The 10,605-nt window shown below is 57.7% G+C and overlaps 1 protein-coding gene across 1 annotated transcript; it reads right to left on the reverse strand.

Moving 5' to 3' along the window:
* Positions 1-4,501: 4,501 nt before the first annotated feature.
* Positions 4,502-8,547, reverse strand: Prss22 (serine protease 22). Its single transcript, XM_026385305.2, has 6 exons — positions 8,466-8,547; positions 7,525-7,554; positions 6,996-7,167; positions 6,506-6,783; positions 5,268-5,425; positions 4,502-4,738 (listed from the first exon to the last, which is right to left on the reverse strand). The coding sequence occupies exons 1-6, from the start codon at positions 8,545-8,547 to the stop codon at positions 4,502-4,504; spliced, it is 957 nt and encodes a 318-aa protein (XP_026241090.2).
* Positions 8,548-10,605: the final 2,058 nt, after the last annotated feature.

Here is a 10,605-nt window from a genome sequence, read left to right on the forward strand (position 1 = left end):
AAGGTTTGTTCATTGGGAATAGGCTGCTGTAAATATCTGCATATGGGTTTTTGGGTGAATGTGCTTTCTCTTCTCTTGAAGGAATTGTAGGCGTAGGACTGCTGCCCTATGTTAAACTCAAGGAAAGACCACCTGTGTCCAGGGGCTTCCCCACCTGTGTCCAGGGGCTTCCCCACCTGTGTCCAGGGGCTCCCCTCCCCACCAGCCGGAGCCCCTTGGCTCCTTTCCATCATCTCATGGGGCTGTGGCTTTGAGCCTGGGAAGGGAGGACTGTCTCTTTTGCTGGTGGCAGTCCTGAGATTCCCTCTGGATCACGTTAAGGATCAGCTTTGTATCATCTGCATGGAGGCCCTGAGCAGTGTTTGGACAGACTGGGAGACTGAGTGTGCTCCCTCCATGGCCACCTGCCCAGGGATGGTACCTGAAGCTATGAACCCAGACGGCCACTCCAGGGAATGAGTGTAAGTCCGAGACATGGGAGAGACGCAGCCATGCACTGATGGGGCCCACGGCTGGAGGCTGGGAAGCAGAGGAACAAGCAAAGTAGGTTTGTCCCAAGAAAACACTGCCCCCCCCCCCCCGTGTGGACTGAGACAGCCATGCCTCAAAGCTGATGCTTGCCCCACTGTCTGTGCATGGTGGCTTGCAGCTGCTCACAGGAAGTCGGACTCTACAATACTGCAAGTCCCACATCCTGGGCACAAGTGACCAAATGTGTGGCTTGGAGCCATGAAATGCCATTGCCTCCACCACCGTGTGAAACCCATGCAGTCCAGCCAGGACTAGCAGTGTCAGTCCAGGGAAACCTGGGGACATAGCACCCTTGGCAAGGACACTGGTGGGCTCATAAGAAGACCACCACCAGGTTACCAGTAAGACTCCTCTGGGTGCCATTCTTGGCAGCCACATTGACGTGCACCAGGACAGGAAGAAAAGACATGTTCTTTGAAAAATGTGGAATAAAACCTTGGGACACCTGGAACTGACTGTAGGATCTCAAAGCCTTCATCATTCAGGTAACTTATTTATTATTTGCGCAGATGAAATAAAATATACTGCATCTATGATAACAAGAAGAGCATTCTGGAAAAAAGTAAGAAAAAACACTTCTGCAAATCTAAAACTATTCTAAAATAGAGGGTTTGAGGCAGGTATGTCAATTATGAATGCATTTAGCTACAAGTAAAAGAAAGCCAATCAACAATGGCTTAAAGCAGACAAGAAACCTGATGGAAGCAGACTGTGGCTTCAGAATCTTTGTCCACCACCACTAACCTGTCAACTTGAGGTTTAAGCATTGAAACTGCATCCGAGGCTAAAGGAAGGAGGAAGGTGGGGAACATGTCCTTTTTATCAGGAGAATATAAAGCCTTCCTGTCGCCATCTATCCTAGCTAGTGATCTAATGCTGGTTTCACAAAGTCTGACCATTCCAATAACTCAAGAAAATGACAAAGAAAGCAGGCAACCACACAGAATTACCTTTTCAATAATCCAGAGAGGGCTCTGCGACCTTAAGAGTGCTTGGAAAGAGAGAGCCACTGTAATTCTTTATTCTTATATAGGGAACACACAAGAGGAGGTTCCATGGAACATTCTATCCTAAAAAGGGCAAAGGGGTGGGATTATAAAGGAAGAGGTGAGTGTAGCTCAACCCCCACGGGCGATGTCTACACCTGGAGCCACGCCTTGCTATCCCAAGTTACTCCCAAGACCTGGCACTATTGTGCCAGTCTGAAGGCAATAATTGGTCAGTGCCCCGGGTATCAGAACTTGAAGGTCTGCATCCAGGGCAGCTCTCTACACCTTCCTAAGAAACCACCCACGGCCCTGTGGCTACACGGGCAGATAGGCAGCTGTTGTAGTGAGCATTTAGCTATCCCGATCTCCAAGATGGAGGAAGCGAGAAGGGTTGGAATGGGTGTTGTCCTAGCCTGCCACTGGGGAGGTCGTGTGGTTAAACATGTGTTTAAACTTGTGTTTTTAAACCCTTGTTCTGGATACAGAGTGGAGAAGAGTTAGGAGGTCCCAGGCCTAGGGGGAAAGATGGGTGAGGAAGAGTAGTCAGACCTCACAGCCTGCAGCCAAGGCAGTCCCTACTATAATGACATTTGTCACCAAGGCCAGAAGTCCCCACCTGCCCTTGAGGAGGCCAGGAGAGCCCTGCAGGGCTGGGAGTAAAGACCAGTCCCACCCCTGCCCAGGAGCCCAGGGTGAGTGTATTGGCCCACCAGGGACCCACAGCCAACTGGACACGTGGAATTTCCTCTGGAGAAGACTGCCAGGCCCAAAGGTCTCTGTCTGCAACCCCAGAGGCAGGTGGTGTTGGTGGGCCAAGTGGGCCATGTTTGGGCCATGTTTCTCTGGGGCTAGGCTCCAGCCAAGGAGCACAGGGCTAGTATGCAATGTTGAGCCAGTACGACCAGCCACCCTGGGACAAGGTTGACCCTCTGAGCAGGTGTATATGCTGTGCTCTGGCAGAGTCCCCCATAGAAAGCTCCCTCAACAACAGGAGCTGCAGGAACTGGTCAGACCCTGCAGGGCCTAGGGCCACTCTTGGACAACCCCATGTTGAGAGAAGTCACGGGAAGTCCTGGTGCCCTTGGGAGCCAAGAGCTGCTCCAACTCCACACCCCAGCCTGCTCCTCAGGCCCTGAGCCCCCGAGAACCAGCAAGGAGGGCACACAAGTTCCCCTCAGGCTGAAGGGCCACCTGGAAGCTCACCTCCCAACCCAGAGAAATCCCCAACTTATCAGAGCATCCTGCCACCCAGTGGCAGGCAGCTCAGTGGGGCCTTCTGGACCCCACTGGGAGAAGTAGGTGTAGGGGGTGGAGAGGAGGCAGGCAGGCCTGGGAGAAACAGAGGCTCAGAGGGAGAGGGGAGAAGCAAGAGACACAGGAGGACAGAAGAGGATGCAGGGTGAGAGGACGAGAGCCAGGACAGAGCAGTAGAGGGGAGGGAATTAGAGAAGAGGGGCAATGAGGGAGGGTACGCAGGGCCTGGCAAAGGGGGCAGCAACAGCAGAGGGAGGCAGTCGGGGCAACAGAAGGTGGCCCAGAAGGGAGGCCGGAGGCTAGAGGGGAGGGTAAGGGGCAGGTATGGGCAAAGAACGCTCTAGGTCACCTAGGGGAGGGGCTGTGCCAGGACCAGCTCTGTGACCTGGAGCACCTGTGTCACCAGGCTGCTTCCCAGATGATGGAGGCCGATTCTGTTTGTTTGTTTAATGAAAACAACCCCACAGCACTTATTGTTTTTGATAATAACATAAAGGCAATCAAAACAATATGAACAAATATTTTAGAACTGTACTCTGGACAAAGGCCACACACACACCTGATACACCTGTCACACACCTGCACTGCCTCCTCAAAGACTTGTCACTCCTGGGTCATCCTGGATGGAAACACTCTGTATCATCGTCACAGCATGTTGGAGCTGGTTGCTTTCTGGGCTTGGTTTGGGGTGAATCTCTGGCACGCAACTACTAGGAGCTCACATGCTCCGGGAAACCTACCTGCAACCCCCTGGGGCATCATCACTTCACTGCATGGTCACCATTATAGGAACTGGCCCAAGGCAGGGAGTGGCACCTCTGTAGGGCTGAGAGAGAAGCCAGGCAGGGCCGCACAGCCTGGCTCACCATCAACCCCAGCCCTCTGCAGGGACAGGTGAGGTGATCCAGCCATGGTGCCCACAGAGCTTAGAGGCCAGCTTCCTCCTGTTTTGCTCCGTGCTTGGCAGGGAGGGTCTGTACAATCAGCAGTGAGTCACTGTAGGAGTTGGCTCCTGGCAGGGAGGAGCGGCCGGCCCATCCCTGTGCGTCCCAGGAGACCGAGCCCTGATGCTGGCTGACCTGGACACTGCTCCAAGCCCAGTCCTGGCAGCCAGGGGCTCCCTGAGCCCTGAGGTGGAGAGATGGGAGGGAAGTTGGCCTGGAGCGGGAGGGAACACGACTTCAGGTACGGAGGGTTTGTCACACAGGATGGTTCTGGAAATCCAGCCGGTGCAGACCAGAGCCCACCCTCACCTCCCCCAGCACAGCCAGGTCTTCCCGCCGCAACCTCCCACCTCCTTCCTCCGCTCCCGGTGAAAGGGCGATGGTCGAAGGTCAGGGGTCAGATGTTGAGCCCTAGTGGGAAACCAGGGGTCATCTTAAGCCCGGGGTGGCCAAGCCAAGTACAAATTCCACCGGCCTCCCCTCTTTTTAACCTCACCGGACCCTTGTTTCCCAGTGTCCTCATACAAGGCGAAAAACAGGAACTGGACAATAAATAATTTATTGAAACTGGAAGAATAAATATGTGGGCAGAGTTACAAACAACCGTAAAAACCATTAACAGTATATACAGAGGACGCCCGGGGGCGGAGCCTGGCGCGGTGGGCGTGGCTAGCCCTCCCGCGCCGTCCGCGAGCGCCCCCCAGAGGTAGATGGCTTATTTACAACGCAGGAAGCCGCCGGCGGCCGCGGGTCTCCAGACCCCACCCGACTTGTGCCAGCGCCCTAGGAGCGCCCAGCGGCTGGGAAATCCGCGCTCGGCTCCCTGCGGGCCCCGCTACCCGGCGAGCGCCCGCGGAACTGCACCCCTTGCACTACCCTCTCCACCCAGGAGCTGTGGGCAGGGAGACTGGTGTAGACGCCCGGCCGGTTGCGCTCCGCGCAGCCCTCGCCCCAGCTGATGATTCCCGCCAGCAGCCAGGAGCCGTCCACCTGGCACATCAGGGGGCCGCCAGAGTCGCCCTGTGGGGAGAAGAAAGGTTAGGGACCCACAAAGGGCAGGCGAGGGGCAGACCCAGGCGGGACACGCCTTCCAGACCCACTCGAAGGGAGAAGCACTGTGTGCAGCGCCTTCTAAAGCACAGATGGTGAGGGTCGGGGCGTCGTTATTTCTGTTTTGCAGGTGAGAAAACTGAGGATCAGAAGGAGGAAGTGAGTCGCCCCACGGGCAACGTGGGCGGCAGGAGAGGTGCCGAAAGAGGGCCTCAAGCCGGCCAAGCTCCGGGCCATTGCACACCCTGCCATCCTCCATGCCACCGCGGAGCTGGAGCTGGAGCTGGCCCTGGGGTCCCCCTCAGAAAGCAAGTTCCTAAGAGTGAGGGGGCCCAATTGTGTGCACAGTCCATGCATAGCCTGGCCAGGCTGAGCGGCTGCATAGGGTCTGGGGAGGGGGCCTAGGCAGAGGTGTGGGGCTGGAAGCGCACGGACACTGAATCCTGCCCTGGGTGGGCACTCGCCCCTCCTAGCCAGGGCCGCAGGGGTGGGCACTCACCAGACAGGCATCCCGCTCCCCTTCCAGGTAACCAGCGCACAGCATGTCCTCGGTGATTGCCTCCTGCCCCGCGCCGCGCCAGTACAGGCGGCTGCAGATGTCCGAATGAATGATGGGCACCTTCAGCTTCTGCAGGATCTGAGGGCGTGGCAGGGGCACTGGGGACAGGAGGATAGAGTCGGCCAGGTTCCACTCCCATTTGTCTCCTCAAGGGGCAGGTTCCCACTATTCCCTTCTCAAGGGCCCACAGATCAGCTCTACTGATGGGGATTCACCTCAGGGCCTCGAACATGCTACCACTGAGCTACATCCCCAGCCTTTTTTTGTATTTGGAGACAGGGTCTCACTGAGTTGCTTAGCCCCTCAATAAGTTGTTGAGGCTGGCTTTGAACTCATGATCCTCCTGCTTCTGCCCCAAGCTGCTGGGATTACAGGCATGCACCACTGCCCCCCAGTCAGATTCTTCATCTTTAATAAGTCCTCTGATGCTCACAGGGCAGCCCTGCTGGTTTCCGTCTCTGGCACTACTTGGTGCTGTGTGACTACTAGAGTAAGGCTCAGAGGTGCCCCATCCACGCTTACTGTCATCAGCCTCTCAGGGAGCCCCACACTCTGCCTAGAATTGGTTTACAGACCCATGGGGAGGCTGCAACCTCAGAGTTGGGGGAGTCCCCAAGTGCACGAGCTGATGTCATTTCTCCTCATTTTTCTGGACTCTGGTAGGGTCCCACTTTCCTCCCGCTTTGTCCTGGTGGTCTCTGTCTGTCTTCCAGCCCTCCCCACATCTCTCATCTCTCATTTCTGCCTGGGTTCCTTTTTCTTGGCCTGGGCTCTGTCTATCTGTCATCTGTCTTTCTCTTGCTTACCTCTGCCTCTTGCTCTAGTTCGTCTGCTTTGTGACTTTCTAAACCTGCAGACTTAGTGGAGACTGCATCTCCTCCTGGAATTTGCCTGCACTTGTGGCATGCTGCCACCAGGGTGTCTGCTCTGGCTTTGCAAGCTCAGGGTGGTTTTCATTTCACCCTGAATCCAGCCTGGCCCCCTACGCCCCCTTCCTGCCGTTTCTGTGTCAGTGAATCGCTTTTCTGATCTGGCTGTTGTCTTGAAACACAGCTCTTGTCTCTGTGATGCTGTGCCCTGGCCTCCACCCCTACTCCTCCTGGTAGTGTGTCTCTGAGTGCCTGCCACCCACTGTCCCCAATGCTCTGGGCCTCCCCATGGGTGGGGAGGAGCCACACCTCCTTCGTGGATGCTCCCCCAGCCTGCAATCCAGCAGTCGGTGTTCGGAGGGAAATGGACAGAAGAATCAGGTAGGCAGATGGGCAGGATTCGCTCAGAGAACTGGATGGAGTGTTCAAGGCGCACCAGGGCAATATCTGCACGGGTCCCATCCTTCCAGGAGTACCCAGGGTGGGGCAGCACCCAGGCGATACCCACATCCTGGGACCGAGGGCCAGGGTTCTCCAACTGCCAGGCCCCCAGCAGCACTGAGAACAGGGATGGCTTGTTCAGATTGCTGCAAAGAAAGGGGGGAGGGGATCAGCCAGGAAGGGTCCAGGAGGGGACGCCTGGGAAGAGGGCAGGGGTAGAAGGCCCCGAGAGGCATCTGGGCAGAAGGAGGGTTTCTATTGAAGGGCAGCAGATCAGACAGAAGCCTGGGGACAGGGTAGGATGGGGAGCCTTGGGTCTGAACCCAGCGTGGGTTCTGGATGAGCTGGCCATACATACCCCTTGAAACAGTGGGCTGCAGTGACCACCCAGCGGTTGGTGAGCAGGGAGCCTGCACAGTGGTGGGTGCCGTTCTTCTGGATGCTCACAACCCAGGGCCACTCAGCATCCACACTGTCCTGGCCACCCACGATTCGGTTCAGCTGTTGGGGCTTCCCGCAGTCTGGGGACACTGGTAAAGGAGGGTCGAGTTTTCCGCCATCTCTAGTTGTCTTCCCTGCCCACAGTCTGCCACCGCATCCTCGGCCTGTGCCAGCAAGCTGTGCCCTCCCCCTGCCCTCTGAGGCTACTTCTGCTACTTGCCTCCCTCCCGCCCACTCAGCTGTGCCCCTGGGCCCCTCTGTCCCCTTGGACTCTGCCCCTTTCCCCACTGCTCAGGCTCCTTCTCCTCCACCTCCCACTCTTGTCCCTGCCTGCCTTCTCCTCTAGCTCCGTCCCCCTCTTACCCCAGGCTGCCTTCTGACCTGCCCCACACAGACGGACACACAGACACCCATTCCTCCCCTTCAGCACGTCAGCTCACACTCACCAGGAATCTTGGTGGCATTGAGGGTGGTGGCTGAGGGTAAGAAAAGGAGGGAGTCAGGGCAGTGCCAGGGGAGCCCCCATCCTCTCGGGCAGGCTCATTCCCAGGGGCCCTCCAGCCCCCAAGGGGTACTTTCTGGGACTGGGGCAGAGCTCAGGCCCCACTGTACAGGGGTGGCCTCATCCTCCCTCCTGCTCTGTCCACTGCCAGGGAAGGAAGGGTAAGAGAGGAAAGGGAGGCTCAGGACTCAGAACCATGGGTGCCCAGGCTTCTTCCCTGAGCCCCACGGAGCCTGGATGGGCTGTCCTCAGGGCCCTCCCCTCTGACATCCTACCCCAGGAACATGAGGAGCTGACCCCAAATGTAAGCCACGGAGGAGTAATGGGGAGATGAGAAAGACAAGGGGAAGGAGATGAAGACGGTGAAGATGAAGAGGGGGAGATAATCACCCACAAGAGGGAAGCACACTGAGTGCCCGCCGCCCTGCACCTTCAGGTAATCCTCACAGCTGCTGAGGAAAGTGAGGTTCAGAGCAGTTACATAGATGCCAGAGCTGGGCAGAGAGGTGCATGCCTGTAATCCCAGCCACTTGGGAGGCTAAGGCAGGAGGCTTGCAAATGTGAGGCCAGCCTCAGCAACTTAGTGAGGCCCTAAGCAACTTCGAGAGATCCTGTCTCAAAATAAAAAAATAAAAAGGGCTGGGATGTGGCTCGGTGGTGAAGCATCCCTGGATTCAACCCCTGGTATCAAAAATGATGACATGTCAGAGAGAGGGAGGAGAGGGGAAGGGGTAGAAAGAGGAAGACAGGAGAGGAGGAACAAGAGAGAGAAAAGTAGGGGCCAGATTCCAGGCAAGTCTGGCAGGAAGCTGCTGAGTCCCAGGGAGGCAGGAGGGGAGCCTGGCACAGAGAGGAGGGGGAGGAGCAGCAGCCCTCGGGACTCACCTGTGGAAACCAGAAGCAACAGAGTGGTCAGGGTCCTGAGACAGCCCCCTCCCAGGGCTGGGGAAGGTCTGGAAACCTCCATGGCCAGTAGGGGTGGAGGCCCAGCCAGATGGTGGCGTCAAGGGACGTGAAGGCTGTGCTGGTTGGGACAGGCAGGGTGGGTGGCTGTAGTGTGTTGGGTCCCCTGCAGGTTGCCCAGGTTTTATCCTGGGAGGTGGAATGCTGTTGGACCAGTCCCCGTGGCTTAGTCTGTGGGTCACAGAGGAGGCGGTGCTGCGGGGAGGAAACAGCCGTTACCCGGGGCTGGGGGCTCTACCTCAGGCCTCGATGGGTGGGCTGGGGCCCAGGCTCCTAGATGTCAGTGATGAAGTCTGGAGGGGCAGGTGAAGGGACCTGGGCCCAGAGGTCCAGGCTGTGGTCTTGACATTGACTGTCCAGGTGAGGAAGTGTCCTCACAGCATTGAACATGGGTCCAGCATGGGGAAGGGCTGGGTCCAGCATGGCAAAAGTCTGGGTGCAGGGTGTTGGGGAGCCCCAGGGCATGGTGGCCTTGGCCTGGGCTGTCAAGGGGAGGGCCCAGCTCACTAACGGCTCCCGCCTCCAGGGGCCCCAGCTGCTGTGACTCAGCCCAGAGACCTGGTCCTACCCAGGGCTCTGGAATCCCGTTAGCCCACTTCCCGGAAAGCTGTGACTCAGGTCAGAGTGGCGGAACACAGTGGCCTCTTGGCTGCTGTCCGAGAGATCCCCGAGGCTGCCTTCCTGTTGTCCCTGCTGGAGGGGTTCAGCCCTGTCACTGGGTTGCCAGGAAGAACTCACTTCTCACCAGGACTCCCAGGAAGGGGAAGAGCCAGTGGCCACCTGGGGAAGCCCAAGAGGGAAGGACTGGGACTACTGGAGTCTGCTACCCCCATGTCCTGGGACCCCTGCAGGGTTCAAAAGGCTGTGGGGCTGGTCTGTGGGAAGCCCTGGTTGGGGTGGACTTGATCTACTTCTACCTGGTGGCAGCCACCTGGGACAAGATTGGGGCAGTGAATCCTCCCAATCAACACCCTGCACTTGTGACACCCTCTACCCCAAGCAGGGACAGATGTCCTGTCCTCCCCTAGAGAGATGAGTATGTCTCTATCCTTCCCTGCCCTTCAAGGTTGGGCCCTCGCCATGGCAGGAGAGAGGGATGGCACTGATGCCACCATGTCTCATGCACCGCGGGCAGCCTCATGCCACCTCGAATTCCTTCTCCATCCCCATCCTGCAGACAGAAACTGAGGCAGCCTGGGGAGTTGCGTGATCTGCCCCAGGTCCCAGCTGGTGGGTAAGTGGTGGAAACAGGCTGTTGGGACTGGACTTGGGGCCTGGGTCCCATGGGCAGAGTGTTATTATTATTGCACAGGGTCCTACGGCTGGGCAGGGGGATGTTGGGAGCCCAGAGGAGGTGCCTGGCCCGACTGTGGTCAGCAAAGCCTTCCCAGAAGAGAGGCTGCTGACACGGGAGCCTGCAGAACAGACATTATTGCCCCACAGAGCATGGGGACAGGGAGAGGACATCACTCTAAGAGAAGGGGAGATTGGACAGAGGTTCTGGAGAGCCTTGGCTGGTGAGGGAAGGCAAGATAACCCAGGTCAGAGAACCTGGGGCAAGCCAGGCTCCCTCAGAAGCTGCACAGCCTGCCCTGGTAGAGCCCCTGTGCTACCCACCTTCCCAGTCTCTTAGGGGTCAGGGTGGCAGCAAAACCCAGCTGGCACGGTGGGTCTGGTGGGGCCTGCCTGCAGGCATTGGGTAGCAAGAGGACGGTCACCCTGTTCTCTCCATGCTCACTGCATGTCAGGAGGGCCGAGGCAGTTCATGGCCGATCTGCAGACAGACATGGCGGAGAGAGGGCCCTGCCCTGGCCCACCAAAGAATTGCCTGGGACTGGGGCCACAGGAGCCCCTGGGGGTACATGACTCTGCCCCAGGATTCAGGGGTCACTATAGGAGAATGACCATGTGGAGTGGCAGAGGGGAGGCCGTTTCTCTGGGCACCCTCCCCAGCAGAACAGAAATGCTATGGGGGCACTTGCTTCCTCTCTGCCCTACCCTGGCCCCCTGGGCCCTGCACTCCTCCAGCTGCTCCCCCTGAAACAAGCTCACTTGACAGACA

The sequence above is a fragment of the Urocitellus parryii genome, chromosome 9, assembly GCF_045843805.1.
Source record: "Urocitellus parryii isolate mUroPar1 chromosome 9, mUroPar1.hap1, whole genome shotgun sequence".
Classification (NCBI taxonomy): Eukaryota; Metazoa; Chordata; class Mammalia; order Rodentia; family Sciuridae; genus Urocitellus; species Urocitellus parryii.